General features: G+C 40.9%; 1 protein-coding gene and 3 long non-coding RNA genes across 13 annotated transcripts in view; 2 read left to right on the top strand and 2 right to left on the bottom strand.

Annotated features, from left to right (window-relative positions):
- The window catches only part of LOC148396438 (uncharacterized), a 6,871-nt gene extending 3,313 nt beyond the window's left edge, over positions 1 to 3,558 (bottom strand). For both annotated transcript variants that reach the window (XR_015859024.1, XR_015859023.1), the window contains exons 1-3: positions 3,433 to 3,558; positions 881 to 951; positions 540 to 671 (exon numbers count right to left, since the gene is read on the bottom strand). This is a non-coding gene — a long non-coding RNA (uncharacterized LOC148396438). The remainder of the gene's footprint in view (positions 1 to 539; positions 672 to 880; positions 952 to 3,432) is intronic.
- Positions 1 to 21,675, top strand: part of LOC148396437 (uncharacterized) — a 25,129-nt gene extending 3,454 nt beyond the window's left edge. Inside the window, exons 2-4 of one of the 6 annotated variants that reach the window (XR_015859021.1) lie at positions 883 to 981; positions 19,375 to 19,443; positions 21,410 to 21,675. This is a non-coding gene — a long non-coding RNA (uncharacterized LOC148396437). Of the gene's footprint in view, positions 1 to 882; positions 982 to 4,283; positions 4,371 to 6,629; positions 6,846 to 6,914; positions 7,676 to 14,145; positions 15,898 to 19,374; positions 19,444 to 19,542; positions 19,608 to 21,409 lie in introns of those variants that run through there. The other 5 variants (XR_015859018.1, XR_015859019.1, XR_015859022.1 and 2 more) reach the window with 5 other exon arrangements.
- LOC148396436 (uncharacterized) lies at positions 17,115 to 25,082 on the bottom strand. Its single transcript, XR_015859025.1, has 3 exons — positions 24,895 to 25,082; positions 17,412 to 17,465; positions 17,115 to 17,346 (listed from the first exon to the last, which is right to left on the bottom strand). It is a non-coding gene; the product is annotated as an uncharacterized LOC148396436 (long non-coding RNA).
- The window catches only part of hipk2 (homeodomain interacting protein kinase 2), a 62,233-nt gene continuing 60,864 nt past the window's right edge, over positions 23,714 to 25,082 (top strand). For all 4 annotated transcript variants that reach the window (XM_088378474.1, XM_088378473.1, XM_088378470.1 and 1 more), the window contains exon 1: positions 23,714 to 24,103. In XM_088378474.1, coding sequence (XP_088234600.1) covers positions 24,085 to 24,103 — 19 coding nt within the window. In that variant the 5' untranslated portion in view covers positions 23,714 to 24,084. The remainder of the gene's footprint in view (positions 24,104 to 25,082) is intronic.

Below are 25,082 nucleotides of genomic sequence, written 5' to 3'. Positions count from 1 at the left end.
CGACTTTGTAAACTTGTATTACATTTGTATGGAAGTTAAAAGCTATTATAAGGTTACTTAGGTTTGACATTTTTTAACTAACTCACAGAAAAAAAAAGTGCAAACATTAAATGATCAGCTCCTTTGCTTACCTTTGTCTGGGGAGTACAGGACACGTACAGAAGCTAAATCAATTAAAATCCCATTAAAGTCTGCACCATTATTGAGGTCATTACCAAGAGAGAGACGCCGACTGATGGTGGTGGATCAAACCGGCTCAAATTAATTCATTTATTCATTAACATGCAGCTGTCGTGCCTGGGCGGTCAGTGCAGTGTAATCAAAACAGAAAGTGCATTAGCAGTGTCTTGCCTAAATATTTCTAAATTACACAAAATAGTCAGATGTTGGCATTATTTCAGGCTCGTCGGTACGTATATGAATCGCTAATGCACATCAACTAAGAACAACGGCTTTATAGATGACACTCATGGAGAGACAGAACAATGAAAGACTAACAGTTTCAAAAAAAGTCATGGTATAAAGGAAAAGAAGCATACCGGGTCATGTGCTCATTTTTATCTCCAACCGTGATGGAGTCGAGATCTTGGGAATATTTATGTTGCGTGTTGACCCCTTCATCAGTGGTAAAAGTTGTTTCTTAAGATCAGACTAGTACATCTGATGTGATGCTGGAATACAGAATAAGAGAGGAAGGTTTTAGTTTGTGTAGTATCCATTTATGGACCTCTTATATACCAATACCAAATGACTAATGCTTCATACCCTTGCCAACCTTCTGATATCTCCCATTCTGTCCTTCTTTTCAACATTGTATAATAATGTGTTTTGTTGCATTTTGTTCCATATAACTGAAGTACAATACCATTCCATCACTTACAGATGGATGAGACATGCTGTAAGGCAACTCGACCACGACTGTAGGCCATCCAGGTTAGAGGCCAGGGCAGACTAAAGGGATGGAAGGATGAAGAAGAAAAGGTGAGCAGATGAGACCTGACAAGAGCAGTCAGGTCTCAGATTCTCAAATGAAAATATACTGTATGGTCACATACGAGCGGCAAACCTCTGCATGTTGCAAGGGACCATTGGCCAAATTGCTACAACAATGATGTTGGTGTTATACACGTTATGATTTATCCCAAGACTAAATTGAAGCAAGTGCAATTGAAGCAAGTCTGGTGTAGAGGAATTTGATGGGTCTGCACAGAACAGGTAGCGTAATTCACATATTTGCTATGAACTACAACAGCGTTTGTGAACCAGACTACACACGATTAGGCAAAAATATTGGGCTGTTCATTTTTCTAATGCGTTTCATTCACTGTCAAGAGATCAACTCACTAGGGGTTGCAGTAGTAAACATAAACACTTTTTGGTACAGGGATAACGTTTTTGAAATCAAATATAGTGTTTCTGTTATCGTCTATTTTACAACATCCGGTTACGACCTGTCCCATGTTGATGTTAAATAGATGCAGACATGTTGGAGTTTGTTATAATCTGACATACGTATTTATTCCACATATAAATACTCATCAATGCACTGTCCCATTTTTCTATACACAATAATAATATTGTAAGAGAAAAATGTGCAGTGTTCTTAGTTGACCTTGCCACACTGAAGGCTAAAACACACACATTTACGCTCCATTTACTGCATGTGGAAAACAGAAGTGCCGGCGGTTGATACGCCATAAAATGAAGAACGCATGCACACTGAAGTTTGTGCATGTAATTAGCGGGTAACATGAAAGGAGGAAGCATCGGGGCAGAAAAGAAAACATTGGGTCAACAGCAGGAGAAACAAACTGTGTGCAAAGGGTGGGGTGATCTCAATGGATGAAGATGAAAGTCAAAGAGAATGGAAAAAGATGGAGCAAATGAGTTAGCTGCAAAGAGGAGTGGTGGAAGTCTGTGGAAGTGGACAAATAAGAGTGACCTTTCTTTCCAACAGGTCTTTTTTTTTTTTTTCTTCCAAATTAGATGGAATTATACATGGAAGTCTCCTTTTGGTCACATATTGTATGTATCCGTCACTGACACTATCCAGGGTTAAGGTTGCTATGACGATATCCCTCCAGAACAGTAATTACAATTAACTTCCTATTTAAATGACCAGTACTTTCCGCTCCCCCCCACTACTCCGTGTCTCTTGGGTAATTAGACCCTTCTGCACAGCTAAACCAAAGGACCTTGGCCTCTTTTATTTTCCAACTAATGATCATGTCGGAAAACAACAGCGGCATCAAAATCGCCACAGCTTGTTTGGGGTTTTATGTACCACCATTTTTGTCACCTACACCTTGCTTGATTACCTCCCCGATGTTTAAATGTAGATTTTGCCATAAGGACAAACCACTGGAAATCAAGGCTCCTTCCAAATGTAAATGAAGCACAAAATGATGATCATGTGGACATGCATACAGGGTAAGAATCACATTACCCTTTGACTGCATGTGCAGCAATGCATTTAAATGGAGATCAGTGGGTTGAGTGAAACATATCAGTGATTTTAAGTGACAGGAGGTGGTGGGGGTTGGAGGTTCGGATAAGCAGAGAATAGAGCATAAAATAACACAAGTAACTGGGAGGTCAAACATGAGAAAGTGTGGAAATAATGAAAGGTGAAATGCAAATAAAATGCTACTGCTGGCTTAGAGAGCTCCTCTATTCATTTTCATCTGGTCCTGATGGAGAGTAAAGCTGTCCAGGGATGCTCTTCCCCATCCTAATTGTGTCCACTTTACACCAAGGAATCAAAAGGCTGGGAAATGGAAAAAGTGTCATCCCACATTCCCCTTTGTCACCCCCTCTGGCAATTCTTAGACTCATTATTTAATTCTTTGGCTTCATCACCCCAGACACTGACATCACCCTGCCGAGGGATGAAGTATGAAGAAAATCTGTCCAGTTGTGTTACTCCATGTCTTCATGCCAAGGATCCACTAATCCTCAATTCCTCCATCCACATGGCTCAAGGATCTCAAATACAACCGGAGATCAAAACTCTTGAAGAATATAAATAACATTGCTTTGAGCTTTGAGGAGACACTAGTCCTTTTGGCTTTGACTGCAAGTTCTCATTTTCAACCTTGCGAACATTGGCAAACATTTGAGACACTTGCTGCTTAGTCTACTTTTTGTCGCTAGATTGCAGTTGTGCTTGTGGGCAAGGCACAAACATCCAGTGATTGAGGCCAAATTCACATTGCCCTGAATTATTTTACAGCACATTAATCCTTGTGTATCCCTTACATATACAAATAATGACGAAGAAGATTGAGTCTCATGGATCCAATTGAAAAAAAACGATTGTCCAAGCATGTACGTAAACATGTTTACAGGTTTCTCAGTCCAACTTTGCGAGTTAGCAAAACCATTATACAAGATGATTAAAGTCGGATCAGCCTTGAGACCTCTGAACCCTACTGAAGTGCTCCGAATCCTCTGACACTAGTGAAATATTCGTTCATGTTGACAGCCACACTCAGCTTTTTTTTTCTGGTGCCCTTCGACTACTCATGCAGTTTGCGTGTACCATCTTTTGCCTGCATCATGTTTATAAGAAGGAACTGAGGACATCAAAGCCCCAAAGCAAAAGCAGAAAGATCACAGATTGAACATTTCCAAAAACAGACAGTAACACAACACTCACGCGGTTGACCCTCCTGGCTTTGATAGAAAGCCCTAATTGTTTCATATCTCGCATATGGAAGATTCAAATTGTGACTATTGGACAGAAAATGGTCATTTTTACTTTGTTGAATTTAAGTAGTGCAGCTCAAAGTGATATTTTTTTTCCATGGGGCGTCGTCTGAAAATCCACTTCAGATGGCAGCACAGTAGGGGGAAATAGAATATTCAAATGCCCAAGTTGATACTTTTTTGCTTTGATTCCCTACGTGAACCTAATCAAATATCCATTAAGATTATGTGTTGTCCCTCTGTGGCTGATAAATCCGTTTTGCCTCAAACTTAACACATTTGCATCAGAATCCACCATGATCGGCCACATATTTCATCAACTTCCAGTTTGTGTGTGTGTGTGTGTGTGTGTGTGTGTAGGGGGGGGGGGCACATTTAACTTTTTGTGGCATCACTTTAAAGGAGCTCTAATGGTAAAGACTACCTGCACTATTTAAGTACCTTACTTCGGCGCTTACAAAATGTCATACCTTCAAAAGGGATAAATTAAACCCCCCCACCCTTGCTTTGAAATAGCAGTTTGTAAAAGTTAATATTTTGACTGCTGGTTCCTGACAACCTCTATTAATTCACAGAAGCAGCTCGCTCTTTGGCTGTGAACAGAAAAGAACATACAGCATACGGAGCTCCGAGTCAAGGATTTATACTCAGTGAAAGCTATGGTAATTTGTTTTGGCATACTGTATCTTCCTGAATTCAGACTTTGATCATCCACTGTTGCCATCAAATTTTACCACGACAAACCCAATTTCTGCATTTCTTCCCAATCTTTCTTGTTGTCTCTGCACTGTCTTTGTAGCATGTGGAAGATGGAAAGTGAGCTGATGGGCCTTCTTTGATGTGCTTTTAAGAAAAAAAACTCCTTCCTTTTATAATTGTGACTTATTACAGCGGGAATGATAAGGCAAAACATTTGGAGAATGTGAAAGAGTACTTTGACGCGAGAATTCCCACCAACGGATGTTGCATGGTATTCCGTCACGGTACATGATCATGCCTGACTTTTTTTTCTTAGATATGGGAGGGGTTTAGGATTCACCACTTTCATGAGTATCAGACTGTTTTAGTCACTTTCATTGACTCAAATGACACCTTTGCGAGACAGTAGAGGTGTGCAGGCATAAAGTGTAATGGAAAATGTATCATAGAACATGCATGCAAAAATAGAGTATAGGACTTTCCCATCCATTGTATGTCTTGTATGCATCCGATGATTTTGTCATCTTGCAAGTTTTAGGTTTTGAAATTCTCCTTAGCACTGACAAATCTTCACAGTTAAAGTAGCAATAAAAGGACAGACATCTAATCGACCAGACTCTCCTATAGAGCAGTTGTAGTCAATACGTCCAACCACCGAGCCAGCACCTCAAGGTCAGCAATTAAACCAGCCAGAAGGACCAATCAGATGCAAATGTCTTAGAACAGTCAGTGCATTTAGAGGGACCATTCAGGTGCAAATGTACTTGCAGCAGAATGTCTCAATCTGAACCTTTTGTCATCTCATGTTGGTGTCTGTTCTAACTTGATCATATGAGGTTTGGCAGAAAGGTTTCCCTAGGGTGGAGCTGTGGAAAATCCCAGAAAGAAATCCATCCAGGGCATGAAGGTGTGTCAGACAAAGCTGCAAAAGTGCATTGGAGGTCAGGGGGATGACTAGATAGGGGAAATGTGTAGTTTGGAATTTGGGTTTGAATTAATTCTTTCCTGACACTATATCTGGAACTTGTCAGACACAACTCATATATATTGTGCACGCGTGTAGGATGCCAATCAGAGCCCCCGTAACCATCAAATTCATTTCCATCCCATTTTAGGAGGGCTTAATTAGTTTTGGGTGAGCAATTAATTCCACCTCTGCCCACTAGAGGTCAGTGGCCAGTTGAGCTAATGAGCATGGTGAATAGAATAGAATGGCTGCAGTGAACTGGAAAATAGTTGGCCTTCTGTCAGATGAAAACAGATTAACGCGCTTAAATGCCGAGCAATACCCAAACAACTATATATGTAATCAGAGCCGTGAATTTATTAAGCCCCGAGTTGCTCAATTGCAATTAAGACCTTGTCTTTTACCGATTTTACTACATGCATTACGACATGAGCTTCTGTGCAGGCTGTGAGACAAAACACAGCTGTAAATCGGGGCTGAGCTCACAGCAGCGTTCATGTGAAAACTCTTGTGCAAGCCCATCTTAGAGATGGGGGACGAGAGGAGCTCCTCGGGCTCTGCCGGCCACCGCTGAATAGACTCTTCTCGCTCACAAAGGGGGACTTGTCCGCTAAGGTGCTTAGAAAGCCACTCAGATCGTTGATATGCAAGGCGATGGGGCAGCGTGCAGCTTGCCTGGTTTACACTTGATTAAGCCACACACTCTTTAGGCAGGATGCCCCCGCCCCGCCTGAACTTTGGCACCATAATTTCTGCTCAACACTTGAATGTTTCATAAGGAGTAGTCAGGGCTCCCAAAGAGGCACAAGTTGGTGGACACATGAATTATAACTATATACATCCAGCCTAGTGTTTTGTCTTCTTTTTTTTTGGTTGCATTTTTGATTTCATCGCTTTCTTTCCTCCTCCAACCCTTCCCTAGAGTGAAACCAGATGAGTACAGCTCCCATGTTTAATGTTTCATCCACACACTATATGCATGAAGGCAAGGCGAGCAGGTTCATTCGAACAGGGGACCGACTCCCCAGTGGTTTGCCAGGACTCTAATTATGAATTCATCTCAGACAGAGCAAATCAATATGGTCGTCCTGAATCTACCCAATCCAGCATGTGCTCAATTTTGTCCTTCCATTTGTGTTCGAAGTTGGCAACGCCTTGCATTATGTCACACGTAGGGTCGGACCTTTAAGCGACAAATAATTGTCCACTGCTACACACTGCTAACTGTGTTCTCTATTTTAATGCAACTCCTGAGCCGTGCTGGTTATATCGAGAGAAGTCGTGCGCCATTAAACCAGTGGGGGCTTTCTGTAACACTCATCATCTTCCCATTGCTGTTCTCTGGACTTGGAAGACTGTAACAGTAGCTCTCTGGCTAATGTACTGCTGGGGGACAGAGGGGTGTGGTGGGTGTGAGACCACAATTGGCAACCCACTCTCTTGACTCACTCTCCAGCAAGTACTTTTTATTTATTTGATTGACATTGGTTGAATATATTTATTTTTTATTCGTCATTATTTCCTCTGTATCATGATTCAGATTCCTCCATGGCCAGATGGAAGAGTGTATTCCTCAGTGATAGACTCAGAAAATTTAGAGCCGAAGCGACAAGACGTTACCAGTCTGCCACAGTCGCTGTTTTCTCTGCATTGGCACAGCGAGGGGGGCGACGCTGCTGTGTGTATGGCTCCAAAAGCCTCTGACAACACAACTCTTTCATTATTTGTTCCTTTATCTTCGGTTTGTCCTGGACTACATGTCAGAGCTTCCTTTGGCTGCTTTGTTTGTGTGTGCTATTGCAGTGTCTGTCATATGATACAATTGACTGACAAGTTAAATAAGGAAATTTACAAAATGTATTAGAGTTGCGTGTTTGAGCTCGAGCTGAAAAATTGTCTTCTATTTGTACTACAGTCGAGGAACAATACCAGTAGGCTGTAGTATACCAAATGTGTTCTATTCATTACCCGCCAAAAATAAAACAGCAGCAGCACCAAACTGTGCCAAATGCATTGTTTGAACAAATAGTTATCTAATAGCATGACAAAAACCTCCTTCACATGAAATACATCATTTAACCAGCCAACATGCCTGATTATGAATTAATTTGGGGAATAGTTTGGTGCAGGTTAGTGAAATAATTGAGAATGTTGAAAAGAATTTAATCGCGTTTTATGGAACAAATTTAAGTTATAAAAGTAGCTCAATCCATCTGATTGTGTTTAGGGTATTAGAGATGGTCTTGCTGGCATCACCAAATAACACCAAGTCACAACATTAGGTACACCTGCAGAATCCATCTTGACTTTTCAAACAATAATGCTTGTTTTTGGCAAACAATGCCAGAACAGTGATGTAAAATGTGTTGCCAAATAAATAAAACAAAACATTAACTTTACGTAGCATGGGATTGTATCATTGAAAACGATGCTGCATGCCCAAAGGTCAGGCAAGTAAACCAAAAGTCCATCAGTGACTCCATTCAAGAAAAATCTTCAGATTATCATTCATGGAATAGTGCGTCAATTTGTGAAACACACCGATTTCTGGATTACGCACAGCTAGACATAGGCTATGCAAGCACATTTTTAGTTTTTCCTTCCTCAGGTCACAAAATAACACTGCCAAGCATTTATTAACATATCTAAACAACCTGAGCATCGAACATCGGTTACAGGAAAAATCCATTAGGTGTCTGTTAAGCATCAATAAGACTGCAGAGGTGCTGCAGTGCTGGCAATGGTTCAGAGGATACGATACAATATTCACAGGCACCTCTTTGTTCTCAAAGGGAAAACATTTTATTTATTGTATCCAACAGGTCTCCAATAATTGCTAATAACGCAAGATAAAGAAAATCACATGCAATGCATTTGCAGTGTTTTTAGTCAATAGTCACGCTATATTGTAAATAAGACACCAACCAGTGACAAAGATGAAACTTGTAAAACTGGGTTAAGTGTCTGACAGAATTTTGAATACTGGAAAGATAAAGGTGCCATATTCCTTCACAACAGCATATTTAAAGCCACTGAAGAAGTTTAAATTTCCCCGCAGTTCCCCGTCATGCGTCAAAATAAATAACAGATAAAGTAAATTTAAAAGTAAAAATCAGTGATTAAGTGAAAGGCCAAGGCTTTCAACAAAATGTCACGTCAAATGCGCTTATGTCATAACCAACATGGTTAAAACATATGTTGGGTTGTGTGTGACTCACCAAGTATCGATTGGTGGATTACATCGGGATGAGCGCCACAAAAGCACATGCCCAAGCCCTGATGGCACTCCAATGTAATGAAATCCAATATGAGCATAATGTGCATGCCTTGATTATAATAAAATATTGCGGCCATTAATCAAAATGTATTGTTCTATGGTTGATGCTGTAAATCCATCCACTGCATACAACAGTAATGTGACAAGCTTTATGAGGAAATGGAGGGTCAGTGAAATGAAACATAATGAATTCAATGCCCAAGCTCATTTTTCCCTTTTTACATATTCATCATAAAACTAATGCAATTACCAGTCTCTTAAGTACGTACGTGGTTCTAAGTAGCCATCATTTGTGATACCTCTCGAATGAAGAGCTCATATGGAGCGTACGAGTATTTTGGAGGCATGAATTCTCTAAATCCGTATGTATATGTATGACATCTCCTAAAAATAAAATAAGGCCTTTGTTGTTTTGGAAAATGGGAAATCTGTGAACATCCTCACCCTAAACATCAATGTACGAATGCCTAACGCAAAACGTCAAATTCCCCTTACATTAAGAGTGATGCCAATTGAAGTAGAAATTTCAACAAATGTTACACCATCTTATCTCCTCCGACATATTGTACACACAGCCTCTCACATAATCATGTAACATTATGGCAGTTGAGTGATTTATTTGCTCAGGGGAGTTTCAAAATCTCCCATTTTCCTCCTCCAACTGCTGCCATGCATTATTCACGTGCACCAGCAAGCTGTTTTCTGCTGACGTGAATGTCCTTGAACATGTGTGTCGAACTTCCGCGGAGGACTTTTGGGGGGAATTATGGGATGTGGGTGGCTGTCGTTCAATCATATAATGTGTCATTTATCTGCTGCTTTTTTGGAATTTTAGCCTCAGACAATGAGAGCGTCTGGGATTGAGAGCAATAGCGTGTCACTCATTCAATGTAGCAGCACAGACGCTAAAATATTTCTTATGAAATGTGTCCCTCACAGTTACGTATCATGCGACTCGTTAGAATACGTAAGCAAAAAAACGTTGTAGCTAGAAATTAAGCGGAATTAAATGGCATTGTTTGTCTGCAGCAGCCCCCTGAAGCGCTCTCTGTTTCCAAAATCCAAAATAGCTTTTGCCGTCACCATCAACCACTCCATTCCCTAATCTCTTCAAGGAGCTCCATTACCATATTAATAATGAGATGTGAACCAGTCATAGATTAAATCCAGCAATAAGGCAGCCCATGAGGCATGCACTCACACTGAGTCATTTTAATGACAGGGGCATAATTAGAACTGTGTTTGTCAAAAGAGATGGACAAGACTCCCTCGCACTCTCTGTCCTCCTCTCCTATGCGTCGGCCTCAACTGACCTCCTGTTGTGAAGTCACAGGCCACTGATGTTTGACAAAGAACATAACTCACAATCTCTGTTGTTATTCCCACAAATTTTGCATGGGGTTGAGGTCAGGGACCTGTCAGTCAAGTTTTTCCAAACTAAACTCATCCATGCAGACCTTTAATGACTGTGCCTTGTCAAGTGGAGTACAGTCACGCTAGAACAGGAAAGGTCTTTCCCCAAACATTTCCCCACGGTATGCTGGCTGCAAAGGTGACAGCAAAGGATTTTTTTATACAGTGCCATTTAAAAAAAAAAAAGAATCTTGTTAAACTATTGTGGAATTTTCTATTTAAAAGGTAAAATACCACAAACCGTCATTATACATTACATTACACTGTCTGGGCCTAATTTTCATAGACAACGTGAGCTCTGAGTAAAATCTGCCGCATCTTCATTGACGAGCTGAGCTAAGTCTGGTTTACTGTGGTTGGGGATTTGGCACACTGCTCTACTTGTTGGGCCTTCTTTTTCACGCCCCTGGAGTTATGTACTTTTTTTCAGTCTTGCTAAATAAAACATGCAAATAGATTTTTCTGCTATCACCCAAAGCGCCTCACAAATACAAGAAAGACTTGTTATTATACCGAACAATGCAGATCCTGCTGCTGAAGCACAATTTGATCTGTGATTCTTACAGCAGGAGATAATATTACGCTTTAATCCCCTTCACCCCATAATGTTATGTAAAGTAGCCTACAAATATTTGTGTTGCCATGTCACATACTGTGCTGCTATTGTGCTCAATAGATTTTGTAGCGCAGCAACTATAAGTGACACAGCAGTCGACATCTAATGTGAGTGTAAACACCGAAGAACGGGTGAGAGCCCATGTTTGTTTCCCTTGTTGCCGGAGCGCAGAGATCTGTGTATACGTATGTTTTTAGATCTCTATACAAGAGAGAATCTGTGTTTTATAAAGAATGCGTGTTTGTTTGAGTGTGATCCTTTGTTTTCTTCGTTCCAACAAAAGTGCCATACTTGATTTGAGAAATTTAACAAATACGGCGCCTTATGACAACAGTAGCTGACAAATGTGTGACATATGAAGGTATTTGGTGCAGACAGGCAGGGCAAAATAAGCAGTGCTCACACACCATATCATTCCTGTCATGAAACAGAGAAGTCCTTCAAAAGTCCCCCCTCCCCCTGCTCTTTTTCCTGATAAAGGTTGATAAACGTGAATGAAGGTGATTATCACTGAAGAAATCACAGCTCTTTGATGTAGCATGTGTCTGAGACCATGATTATAGCATTGTGAAAGACTAATCAGATAATGATTTTACAAATGTTAAAAGACAAATGTTGTTCTTGTTCATATCGACTTTCTCTCTACTTTATCAACCTCAAACTTTGTGGCCCGGATGCTATTTGCCCAAGGATAGAAATGGAAGCCCTGAAAGAGAACTTTTTTACATGGCAGCATCACTGTAATTTGACAATAAGTTTGTCAAATTACTGAACATATTTCAGGTTCATGCTTAAAAAAGCAGACTATGAAACAACTATTGTCCCTGAAGTCAGTGAAGTCAATATTCAAGAGCAAGTACATTTTTCGTTGTCATCACTATGAGGCTGCAGAGTCCTAAAGTCAAAGTTCGCATGGTTCATACATCCCGTAGCCCTCCACAGCAGATGGACCTGTCTCAGGTCCTCTTGAATTTCACTATAGAACTTCAATGATTGCCTGACTACTGAGCATGAACAAACATCTAAATGTGCCTTTGAGACCATGCCTGAGGCAGTTGGCACTTGCATGTCAAATGCATTCTTACTCTGTAAAGTAGCTTTCATGCACAGCCTGACGTGTTTCGCTTCAGGGGATTCAGGTTACCGCCAAATATAAAGAAAGATAAATGGAGTCGGGATTTGATTCAATTGGGTTGAAGTAGATTTTTAGTCAATGGTTGAAGTTAGGATTAGTTAGATAAAAAAAAAAATCTGGAGCTGGAAAATATACATTTTCACTCTATTTTGGCTGCTGGACAAACAAAAGAACCAATTAGTTTCTTTGGTGGTGGAATCTCAAGATGTGTGGATTAGAAAAAGTGAGAATTTCCAAGCTTGTACAAAAAAATATGTGCTGTGGATAAACATGCCATCAGAATAATAACCACTTGGGAAAATGACTTATTATGAGACGACAATGTTGGTTGGCATGGTCACAGAAAATCACCCGGCAAGTCCAGTCATGTACACACGCGGCTGTATTTTTGGGGCCCCTCTGGTGCTTTTTGATAGTCGAACTGTGAGCTATTGTCAGACTTGAAGCACTCTGTGGTGAGCACAGGCAAAAGGGAGGCAGGTAAGCCCATTTTTGCGGGGCTCTCATTTACCACCCCTGATGCTCACTGTGAGAGGGAGAAACAATGGGGATGGGCGGGGGGGGGCTGCAGTATGAAAAAAAAAAATAGAAACATGGCGTAACATTGAGAAAGACAGCGCAAACAAAGAGAACAAAATTTTGCTTGGAAAAAAATCATCAGAGTTGGCATTTTCGTTCCTCATCTCCAGGAGGAGGAAAGCGCATCGAAAATCAAATCATATCAAATACAAGGTGGGCATGGCAAACGCTTTTCAGTTAGCGTGGCTGTGTTTGTGTATGTGTGTGCAAGTGCAAAGCCCACGTAACTCCATACCCATCAGTACGTCTTTTTGGAGGGGAATAATTGAGTGGTGGTGGAGGACACCACTTCACCGCAGGGAGCCAGCTGCAGTTGTTGAGAAAAGAACAGTCTACCTCAGCGCATCTCTCCCTCAAAACATTGAGAGGGGAGGAGTGGTGAGGCGGTGGAAAATTGTGTGGAACAATCACAGGATGGAATGAGGTATAACAAACCACACTGGGATGGACACATTCTGCAGTCACACTCTGAGAGGCGGTGATGGGAAAAAGAATACAGCAGAGGAAAAGAGAACCCTGTTTTAGTAGTAAAGGCAATGTTTAAAGTAACATTTGATAAGGTATCCATCATCCACTACAAAAATACGCAGATAAGCATTTTGTAACTTTCAGAAAATGTTTAAATTGTGATATCACGTGGTTCGGTGATGAAGTTCCGCCTCGGTGAGTGAAAATGCAATCAAAGGATTTACTTTCTTAATAGAGGCTCGCATGCGCTTTGCTAAAAGAGTTGTTTATTCTTTCATTATACATGTATAATACGGTTTAGTTTTGATTTGGTTTGGCACTGAGCGAGCGAGGTAATAGTTTGAATGAGTGTGTCAGCAATAAATGTTTATATATTGTATTTATTACAATTATAGAATTCCAGTGCGCCTTGGGCAAAATGGTTTACCAAGTTACCACTGCGCAGAGTACAGAGAGAAGATAAAATAAAGTTATGTTGTTTTCATTTGAATTTCATATCTTAGCCACCCACCTAAAGTACGTTTGATTTAGGGTGTAATTACAGTCACTCGCATCAAAGTAATTCCCTGCAATTGGAATTGATGAATAATCTGCTATTAAATCCGACTTGGCGCCTGGCTGTTCTAATATTAGTGGTATAGTATAGCCGCTGCAATGTATCATGACGTGTGCTGTTTGACGGTTCAAAAACACACCCACAGACCTCCGTGGGTTGCTCAGTGGAAAAACAAAATTAATAATGACATGTGTCCGTTAAAACCCGAAATAGATACAACATAGCAGTAGATGAATTGAGAAAAAAAAGATGACATTTTTATTGCAAATCTTTCTGTGATCACTTGATAAAGCCCTAGAGATATGAAGTAATTCAATGCTTGTGTCACACCAGCAGATTTTCTATATCAGGGTTTATTGCTTTTTCATTTTTAGGGGCCTTGTGAAAGTGGCTTTGTTGAATTGTAAGCCTTTATGGTGAACATTCCCATTTGTAGGTACGTGCACAATATTATACAAACATGGGCACAAATTCCCAAAAGCCACTATTCGTGGCCAAAGGAAGTTGTAATTTTTACTTGTTTCATCCATTTCCATAGAGTAAATAAACAAAACAAATAGCCAACTTATCACACTGAGCAGAATGTGCCTCTGATCAAGAAGAAACAACACGAGAGTCACGTGCCAAAAGAATCCACTCTTATCTGCTTCGCTTGCAGTCTTGCCCAAAAATGAACAACTAAACCGAACATTGATCTTATTCTTTGTTTTGATCATGTTGTTTTTAGAAAATGGGACCAGATCAGACCACGGTGGCTTTGGTTTCCTGGAATGAGCCAAGTTCTATTACAAAATAAGCTCGCCAAGAAAACCCTCTGCTGCATTCAGTCCTTTATCACCAAAAACCTACTGGGGCTCTGTTGAGACACTCCGTTATTCTTCTTCTTCCAGCCAACCATGAATATTAATTGTTTTGACTGAGCAAGGGCCAATCTCTTCACCATAAAAGACTAGATGTTGTTCGTTACTGTTATAGGGCCTTGTTGTCTAGGACTATCGTACAGTACATTATCCTCCGAGTTACGGTTAGCACAATCAATCATTCATGGAAGAGAACCAACCCATTGTGCTTGAAAGAAAAAGAAAAATAAGTGTTGCATCAATAACTGAGCCTGTACATTCAACAGCAACCTTCTCCCCAGACTACTGAATGTTCCCAATCAAATGTTTTTTTACCCAGTTTATAGCACCAAACCTAACATCATAAAAGAAAATGATGTCCACACTTGTCTCTTGTGTCCCAATTATGACCCCCAAAAAATGTGACAAGCACATACTTGCACTGATTAGTTGTTTCTTTTTTTGCTGTTGTTACTGTTCTTTAAAGTCAACACTCTTAACGACAGCACTAACTCCTTCACCTTCCTTCCCATCCCCTAAAGACGCAACAAGAGAAAGCGGTGGGTGGAAATAATAATAAAAACATCACACATGGAAGACTCAATCAGTAACATCATCCCTCAAGTTGCTTTCATTCCAATTAAGACAACATGCTGTATCTCTCCGCTGTCTGGGCTGATTAACCCAAGAGCAAATGTCATCCTGGGCTGCTGAAACACACAATCACCAGTCTTTCTGTGACTAAGATGAACTTTTTTGCAAGACCATTATTTAATCCTACAAACAAAGCAAATAATTTGGAGCACAGTGATGCCATGCCACAGCTGAATTGTCTAATGTGGAATCTGTGACGGGGCTGGTAAGTGACGCTCCATTGAGCTGCCATAAACAACACGAGAGAGAAATGAACCTCTGAGGCTGAAGACAAGGGGATATTTGCTTTCTAAAAAAATATAAGATAAAACGGATGAGTACTGTAGTGGGAAAAACGACTGCCGCTTCATGGTTCATGTTTCCACATCATAAAGGTGTCCTTTTTAACATTGATTCTCCTGTACCATTGGCATCATCCCGGAGAACATTTATTTAACTGTCTGCATGTTTAAGATATGTGTGGTTTATACCTTTCATCCAGGTTCTATACCACTGACTGTATGTGTGAGTCACAGGGAGAAAAAGTATATCGAAACACATTTGACTATGTTTTTGTGCTTGTGAGCTTGTGTGGCAAACCCTGCGCAGTAAAATTCAACTATTTGATTATTTGGTGCGAAAACTTCATCTCATTCAGAAAGTGCAGTCATGTGAAACAGGACAAGGTCGAAAACAAAATTAGGCAGACTGAAAAACAAACATTTTTTAACGCTTACATCTCCGCTACCGCTTCTGTACACATCTTAAAAATCAGTTCAAACACATCTATTTAAGCAGGCATTTCAGTGGGACGATTGTTTTGATTGACATATTTTTCTCATGTTTACTGGATAAGGTTTGTGACTGTATTTTAAAGCACTATGAGGGTCCTCTCTTTTAGTGCTTTCTTACAGATCGGGTGAGGTGGACTTCCATGAATCTATCTATTTGTTCTTGTCATGTCCTTGTTCGGGCTGTATAGGTTCTTTTGTTCCCATTTGAATGTAAGACAGACAAAAAGAAATACAATAAAATGACCTCCTTACTGGTGGAGCAAGGAGGGGGAAAGTGTGTCTGTGATTATGACCCGGAAGACAAGCTATTGTATTTCAACGGGACCTTACAGGGAAACAAAGGATGAAGAAAATCCTCATGTACTCAACATTGTAGGTCAGATGTGCTATGGAATGCAAACATGTAGACGTGAGAGGAGAGAAAGACAAACCGTTCCTTCCTGTCTACCTCTGTACATGTGACTCTTAATCCATAGCCTCTCCCTAGCCAGGTCACATGGATCCCCCCTACCTCTGCACTCTCTGGTGATCTTGCCCACACACACATCACTGTGCATTCCTTCCCCCAGAGCAGATCATCCACCTCAACAACAATAACAGCAGTGATATTTACAGCCATGTCCCCCGGGGAGGCCAAGTTACTTGTCATGAAGCGCACGCTGTGCCTCAATGCGCACTGCTATTAAACTGGACTTCAACAGGAAGCACAAGGTCGATCTGAGTCTTGCATCCGAGGTTTGGGAATCTGGGACTTCTCAGGGATCTGTAACAGGGACCTGGCCTTTGACGTCAGCAGGGTAGTAAATTAGACAAGGGTGAAGATTAGCAGGCGCTTTCAAAGACCTCCGACACGCTTGTTTGTAAGAAGGATCTGAGTGCTTTAGCTTGTCATGACTGAGAATGTTCTCGATGGAACAATACATGTATTTATTTTCTTATTCTTGTCATCTGGTGTTGAATCTGACATAATTTTTAATAAGTCAAAATCATGCAAATGTTTAAGTGGGTGTCATTTTCTTTCTTATTTTGCATTATACTCATTTGTGAAAAGAGTTTTTATTTTATTAACGGATGCCATGATGCTCCTCGTTAGTCTTGTGCACCGTCATTAATCCATGTACCCACCAGGCCGGTAATGACAGCACACGTCAAGCTGAACATGGAAAGCAGAAGGTCAACAAAGTTGCCCAGCCAGCAAACCTGTCAAGCGTCCACTATTGTTTGTGTGTGTGTGTGTGGGGGGGGTTGCTCACGCGCACATGCAAAGGAGTGTTTTGCTTTGTAATTCCTTCGGCGCCCTACACAAAGCTGCCGAATTTTGTCAGGGCCTCACCTGCTGTGAGCAGTAATCATGACAGAAGCTTTAAATGCCAGCAGCTACTCCCACTTAAGGTCATTCTGCAAACATATTCACCACAAGTGCAAAACCAGTCAGTCAACTCTTTACTCATTGCATTATGCACTTCTAGCACAGTTTCTGAATTTCCAGATATCTCTTGTGGTGAGTTCTTTCCATTATTGCTAGAAAAGCAGAAAATCCATCCGTCCATCCTCTTCCGCTTCTAGAGGGTCGGGTCGCTTCCTGGACTTCCCTCTCTCTAGCCACTTCATCTAGCCCCTCTGGGGGGAATTTTGAGGCATTCCTTGGCCAACCAGGAGTCTCTGCAGCGTGACCTGCCGTTATTAAGTTAGCTTGTTGTAGATGTTACAGTCTAGTGCTTTCTCACCTGCTGGTTCAAGTCTCAACTCAGCACACTTTCAGGTAAACTTGAACAGTCATCCTGAAGAGTCCAGATAGTTGTGTCATGTGGAAAAAGAACATTATGCATCAGTGAGCTCCTCGCTAACATTCCTTAACAATCTGGACATTACATTGAGGGTTTTATCACCAGTGAGAAGGAGCAATCGGAAACTGCAGAAGCTAGTGTTATCTGCCCTCTTTTATAAAGGCAGCGGTCTCGAGCTCTGAAAATCTACTCTAATGTAATGCAAGTAGAAGCAAGTACCGTCCATCAGCTGTCGGACAGAATTCTTATATACCAACACAATCATCACTTTTTATCCACTAACATGGCATCATCAACGAGTCATAAAATAGGTTAATAATTTGTAAGAAATAGCACCCACACATGTGGACTTTTTTTTTCTTCTGATGAAAACAAAAAGACTCAACTTTCTGGAGAAGTCTGTGCATGTAATGTAACATTGTTTTTTCAGTCCTATTTTACAATCTGCGCAAATCTCTACTAAAGCTTCAACTAAAATGCAATTAGTTAGCCTATGAGAAAGCAGAGACAGACTTTTATTATTTTCAAGGTAATATGCTTGTTCAGGCCCCTCATTACTACTCAGAATTTATAAGGCTACAATATAACCGCCCTGTGTAAAAACAAATATTTCTGCAGACTCCAGCAGATGTCATGCTAGAAATATGGAAATTAATTTGTGTTGTGGCCTCTGTGCTGCCGCCCCCAGACCTGCCCTAAGACTGTCTAGTGGGGCTCTGTTGGTCATTAAATGTTTTCCATGCTTTTTCCTCCGTAGAGTTCACCAGAGGTTCATTTCTGCCCAGCAGAGAAGTCAGCCGTGCCACATTCTGAGCTCATGAACTTCAGGCCTCAAGAGGAGGAAATGTTCTGTCCTCGCCTTGGTGTCCGCGTGCATGTGCACAGCGTGAATATTTAACTGCTTTGGTGTGCAGCATTTAAAAACATGATGAGATCATCATCATTAGTGGTTTGTTTGGCTGATGCATGGAAAACTATGACAGAGTCGGTCACATACATGGAGGGAGATATTGTCGCCATTTGTGCCATTCATCCTGTCAAACGGACATGAAGCAGTAGTGCACGGCACTGAAAAGCAAAGAGTTTTTTTCGGGACTCTTGTCTGCATGAGTAAATTCACTGTGTGATTGACCTCATCTGAGCTGTGGAATTGAAGAACAACATTGTCGGTGCATGATGGGCTTAGGCGGTACACTGCCATCCATAAATACGGTTAGCTTGATAAGATGCAAATCATCATTAACGTTTATAGCAGCAACTTCACAAATAGACACTACCTCACATATTCCAAACATACTGACGTTTCTGGCCTTGGTGTTTGTTTAAGTATGTTTGTTTTTCTTTTTGGGGAATTCTGTGACTGATTCTGTGAAAATGTTTTTATATGCAGTAATTCTCAGTACAATCAACTAAAATAACACGCGACCTATATAAAGTCTGCCTTAGCATAATACTAAATATCCACCATGCATTTTCTATCCTGCTCATCCTACTCAGGGATGCATGAAAGTGAATCCTTGTGCAGCTGACAGACGTGCAAAAGGCAGATGTTGTCATCTCACATGGCTATGAGCAGAATGGCGTTTTGTACTCTGCACTTGGTTGCAACGTAAGAGAGATCCCCAATTTGTAGCTGTATTCGGAATTTGATGGCTGAAGAAGCGTTCAGCTTCGGACGTTACTCTGTGATCCGTGTTTTCATCTTTTAAACACCGCACACAGCTGGGAAATCAAAATCTTTGTGAATTACTACAATGGTCATGTATTGACAATGTCATCATCCTGGATATTTTCTCAGCCATTAGCAACCAGTCCGTGCAACCAGAAAAAACATTATAAACTGTTTTGGCCAACAAAGTAGTGCACCACTTGATGACTAATCTGACCTTTATGCGTGAAACAGGTGGAGCGCTGCGACATATTGAACAGACACTGGCTTTTGACAAATGAGCCAACCGCCTTCTATCACTCAGTAAGTATAAACCCTGTGGCAATTTGCCATTCGGTTTGATGCTGTGCAGCCTTTGGTGTAGTTTCTCTCTATTGACCGATCTTCTTGTTCCTCTAATAGAGAATACTGCTGGTTTCAATGGAGAGGCTTGCACTCAAGCCCTTAAGTACACCGTTTACTCAGCAACACATGATCATATATATATATATGTGTGTGTGTGTGTGTGTGTGTATGTGTGCGCGTGTGTGCTTTCTTGTGGATACAGATTCAATAAATAAAAAAGGTACTACAACACAGAGTCTGAGCAGGATATGCAATTAGCCATGGTTTTAGGGTCCTAAGAAAACCTTGCAAACTGTGGTCTTTAAAGTTCTTCAAAATGCTTGAAATTGACCTTGACTGAACAAAAAGTGCGATCATATCCTTTTAACTTAACACTAACTTTTCTGGCTTTTCATGCCAAGTTTAAACACTTGTTATACAAGGAAAATTGAACAAATGTTTTACTATTGGTCTAAGGCTTGTATTGTCCGACTCACTAGAGGTTTAGGGAATCGGGTATTACCAGTAGAAAATAAAATAAAAAGTAATGGCTGTTACGAAGCCACGCGTCTAGTAAAGATGAGTTTGTTGACACACTAGCTCTGCACCCTCAACTCCCCTTCAGGAGCTCGTGCCTGTTGCATCCTCAGTCGTTTCATGTCAGAGACACTGAAGGCTGTGACAACCTGAACACAAACAGGATCGAACATCCCTGAACATGCACAAAGTGGTGCAGAACAGGATCCTGCACAAAAGATTTTTGAGGAAACACACTGCGCTTGTGAAAAAAGAAGGAAGAGGGAGGATGAGAGGTAACGAAGAATTTTCTTCTACTAAAAATTGTGCTGTAATCATACATTGAAGAGGTCAAAAGCAGACAATTGCGCAATTATTCTATTCAAAAACCAATACAAGACTGGGTTGCATCAGCAGCACCAAAGTTATTTCATTGCACAAAAGCAGGTTAAAGGTTAGCGTTAAGTGAGAAGGTTTCTGACTGACATAAAAAGTTCAGAGGGGGAAAAAACATACACAAGACACTCATTTGTGCTTCTTATCCTTTGAACATAATTTCAGAGGTATGCATGGATATGTAGCACAAGTTCAAACCCCAATTCCAATGAATTTGGGACGTTGTGTAAAACGCATGTGAATAGAAACAGGATACAATAATTTTCAAATCCTTTTCAACCTTTACAGAAGACACTAATTGTTGACGCTGAGTATGTGGAATTCTTTCCCATTCTTGCATGATGTACAATTTCAGTTGCTCAACAGGCCTCTGATTCCATATTTAGGTTTTGATACAACCCCTGGCAAAAAAAAAAAGTGGAATCATCAGTCCCAGTGTATGTTCAATCAGTTGTTTGAATTCGTAGGGGAAAACTAGCTGTAACTTCAGAAAATGTTTTTTTTTTCCAATCACATAACATTCTTTCTGCAGTTTTAATTATTTAAGCCCTCATTACAGTTTCAGTGTAAGCAGTGAGATAGTTGTTTTGGCCAATACGACTTGTTTTACTCAGCCTCTGAGTAAAAACAGGAACTCCCCTAATTAGGTGTCAGTTTTCACATTCTCAATCCTGCTTTGACTCCCTCAACTCAAACAGGATCATTGGCTTGTTGATACAATTTAGCAACAAAGTAAAAATGTTACGGTTATAAAACTGATGATTTGTTTTATTTGCCTCATACGTTCCAAATGTTTAACTAGTGGTAGATGATCTTTACCACTGACCCATGATGATGCATTCCACAGGGGACTTATGTACTGTACACACATTTTAGACATCTCAAAATCGCAGTATACTTCTCCACCTAACATATTAATTTATTCATTTTAACCGAGGGAGAAATCTTTGAACTGTTTATAAGTCACGTACCGAGTGTACAGTATGCGCTATTAATCAATTACTATAAACATCGCTGTTCCTCTCTTTCACAGAACTCTGGTGTGTTGTGATTGCTAAGAGAAACATTTTGGTTGGGATTTCTTTAAAAGACCACTACCACGATTGTGTACACGTAAGCATACAGTGGAACCTTGATTGAACAGAGCCTGATTTAATAGAAAGAAAATAGTATCCAGGCCACTCGAAGCGGCTCTTTGTATAGTAGGTGTACACCTTACAACTCATGAGAGCAACCAGCTGGAATCGTTTTGCACTCTACTGGGCATTTTAGGCCATAAAAAAACTTTACTATGAAGGATAGAATCAAGGAGGTGAGCAAGTAGGATCCTAATTTAGTCTCATCCGTACCTCTAGTACGGCATGTAGTAGGCATATGCGCCACATAATCAGTTACCCACTGGGATTCTATTCTCTGGTCTGAGTCATAATTATCATGACGAACTCAAGAGCCATGGATTGATGGATTAACCCCATGGAATTGTCAGCGGCCATCTGCCTGTCTGTCCATCTTTTGTCAATTTTTCCTAATCTGTCACACATGGAATTGAACTCAAAATGAAAAATCAGAAACACTCACATTAAAACATCAGTTTGACCAATCATCATTTCGAAATCGGCTTCTTTTTAATTTCCATGAAATACACTTTATAGCGATGTTTGTGAGAATAAAATGCTCCAGGAAAACCAATGCTTCATAAATATCAGTGCTGATATTTAAGATATGGTATTTTATTAATCTTGATGAAAATTACATCTTAAATTCAATCTTTGGTGGGCTCAAAATAAAAAAAACTAAAAAATGCAGGTCGACTGAGAAAGACCAGCGTCAAGTAACAGTTGAGAATTACATCAGTTTGTGTTTTGATGCTAAACAAATGTAGGTCTGCGCAAACCCTGGGGCCGCTAATCTGACGCCTGTCCTCTGGTTACATCACCATGTAACTAGAGGCCAGTGATCAACTCTATATAATGTGTGGCCAGGCTCCAGGCTGGTGTGACATACTTCATCCTAAATTATTGTAAAACACAATGCAAAGCTTGGCAAATGCTGAAGACAGAGCATCGCTAGTGGTTACGTGACGAGATGATCGTTTCCTGACCTCAATGCTTTTGTGCAAAAAAGACTATATACTGATGTGGAATTAGAGTTTCACACTGAACTTGATGTGCACTAATTCTTCACTCCCTAACGTCCACCCACAATTCTCAGTTGACGCATTTAATTTAGAGATTGGTGACAGATTAATCACACTGCTGTGAGCCTATGTAATCCGATTCCATTCAAATTCATTCTAGGCAAATTTCACGTCATCACAGAGTAGGCTTTAGTTTTAGGCAGACTAAGACAGATATGAGCAAACACACACAGCATTGTCCATATATAATGAACAGCAAGCTATTGTGTAAAATTTGAAATGACAAAAAATACTACATATACTTATCATTAAGTGGCCAACACGGTGCAAATACAACATCTCGTTTAATCAATACCTCTTTGAACATGTCAGTTAAAACTGATGTGAGTAATTGTGTTTAATCGTTTTTTTAAATATTCTTTTGATTTATTTTTTTTAATTGCAGTGGCGAAATTTAAATATTGTGAAACCACTTTCTTGCCACACACTTGCACTCTTATCTATCCATCCATTTTCTGTACCGCATAGCCCCACGTGGGTCGTAGGCATGCTGGAGCCTATCCCAGCAGTCATCGGGCAGTAGGCGGGGGACACCCTGAACCGGTTGCCAGCCAATTGCAGGGCACAGAGAGACGAACAACCATCCGCACTCGCACTCACACCTACGGGCACTTTGGAGTGCTCAATCTGCCTACCATGCATGTTTTTTGGGAAAAGGGAGTAAACTGGAGAGCCCATTTATTTATTCATTTGTTTATTTGACCTTTATTTATCCAGGCAATTGAGAACCAATTCTCAGTTGCGTAACACATACATGCTCCAGCAGAAATGTAATGGTGTGTGAATTGTTTGCACCCCCATACTACCATTAAACAATGTTGACCTCTTGACCTCCATCCATCCATATGCTCATCCATCCATGCATCCCTCCCTCTCTCTCTCTCTCTCTCTCTCTCTCTCTCTCTCTCTCTCTCTCTCTCTCTCTCTCTCTCTCTCTCTCTCTCTCTCTCTCTCTGTTAACCCGTCTATCCATTTATCCATCTGTCCATCCATCTCTATTGCTAAAACTCAAGAAAATTGGAATTTTTGATGGTCTCCGTCATTGTCTGATTGATATGTTTGATTCATGTTTCGTAACGATTGGTTTTCCTGGCGTCGCCCCCTCCCCTCTCTATCTTCCAATCGACTGGCTCGACAATCGACTTGCTCCCTCGCTCGCACACGAAACTCGCTGCGCTCAGACAGACCTCTGCAACTTTTGCAGAGTCCTCACTCCACAGACATGTCGCACAATAGCTGAAAGTCAACCTGTCACCGTGGCTCGCCCTGGGAGCTTGCAGAGAGCAAGTCACGCAGGTGGGCTCATTTGGATCGCGGTCGGAACCGCCGCTTGAAAGACGCCCTGGACCGGATGGGAATTAAGAGCCTTTTCGTCACTAATGAACCGTGCCAGTAATGCAGGAGACCGACGCGGTGCTCTCATCTCTCGTTCAAGATGGTAGATTTTTATTGAGTTTTGAGCAGACGCCTCTATTTATTGTTTGCCATGAATAACAGAAAGCCTTGCACCGATGGCCCCTGTATACGAAGGTAAGTCCCAAGCGGAGGGATGCTTTGCAGTTTGCACGCTCGCGTCTTCCTATGTTGTCTGTCTGTCTGTCAAATCATTCAACATGCTGTGTTTACTTTTGCATTTATTTCAGACACTCGGCTAATTGTTCTCACTACTTGGTGCTCTCTTAGTCACATTTAAGAAACGATCTGCATGCACTGTCAGACTATTCTGCATGCTTTTGCACAGAAGAGTCTTTATCTGTGGAAACACCTGCAAAAGATCCAATCTGTGCTGCACGAATGTATTAGAAAATGCACACTCAACAATTGCTGACATTGCCTATTTCGTTGTTGTATATCATATTCATGTTCAGTTGAGCCCGAAAAGCAATGCATATAAGGTGTTGCTGTCTGTATTGATTCCACTGTAAAAATAAAACATCAATTCGCTACGTCTGCAGCGATGTGCCCGCGACTAATCCAATTGGATGCCGCCCCTTAATGCTCAGCCGTTTGCTGTCACTTGGGTCGCAAATTTAACATTCACCAACACTGTGACGAGTGTACTGTATATTCACGTACAGTAAACTCGACAGCCTCGATTCAATCGCGCATACGATCGTGCTCAAATGTGCAGAAAATGGAAAGCAGTGCAGTCGGCCCATTCAAATTCCTCGTGTGAGCCGCAATTGGCGATGTTTGTAGTAAAACAGGAGGCTGTTTGTAATTTGAAAACGTGCTTTTGAGTCACTGTAGTCTTAATAATCTTAGTACAGCCTGCACCCTGTAGATCCCCATTGGATGTGCAAACGACAAGGGTCTCTCACCTCTTCGTGTGTTTTGAACGAAGCGGAGAACGCCTGTATTCTCACCGGAGCCTTATGCAAATGAGAATGCGTCACAAAGCAAATAATAACCCCTGATGTCTCCAATATTTGCTTAGCCTCATGCTTAGTATTTTCCCTTAGTTACTCTATAGTCCCTCTGCTGGCTTCCAAGCGAATCTCTGCGTTTT

The sequence above is a fragment of the Syngnathus floridae genome, chromosome 6 (assembly GCF_059516105.1).
Source record: "Syngnathus floridae isolate MCC-2025c chromosome 6, RoL_Sflo_1.0, whole genome shotgun sequence".
In the NCBI taxonomy this organism is placed as follows: Eukaryota; Metazoa; Chordata; class Actinopteri; order Syngnathiformes; family Syngnathidae; genus Syngnathus; species Syngnathus floridae.
Note: the sequence above shows the minus strand (reverse complement) of the source record. Positions and strands in the feature narration are given on the sequence as shown.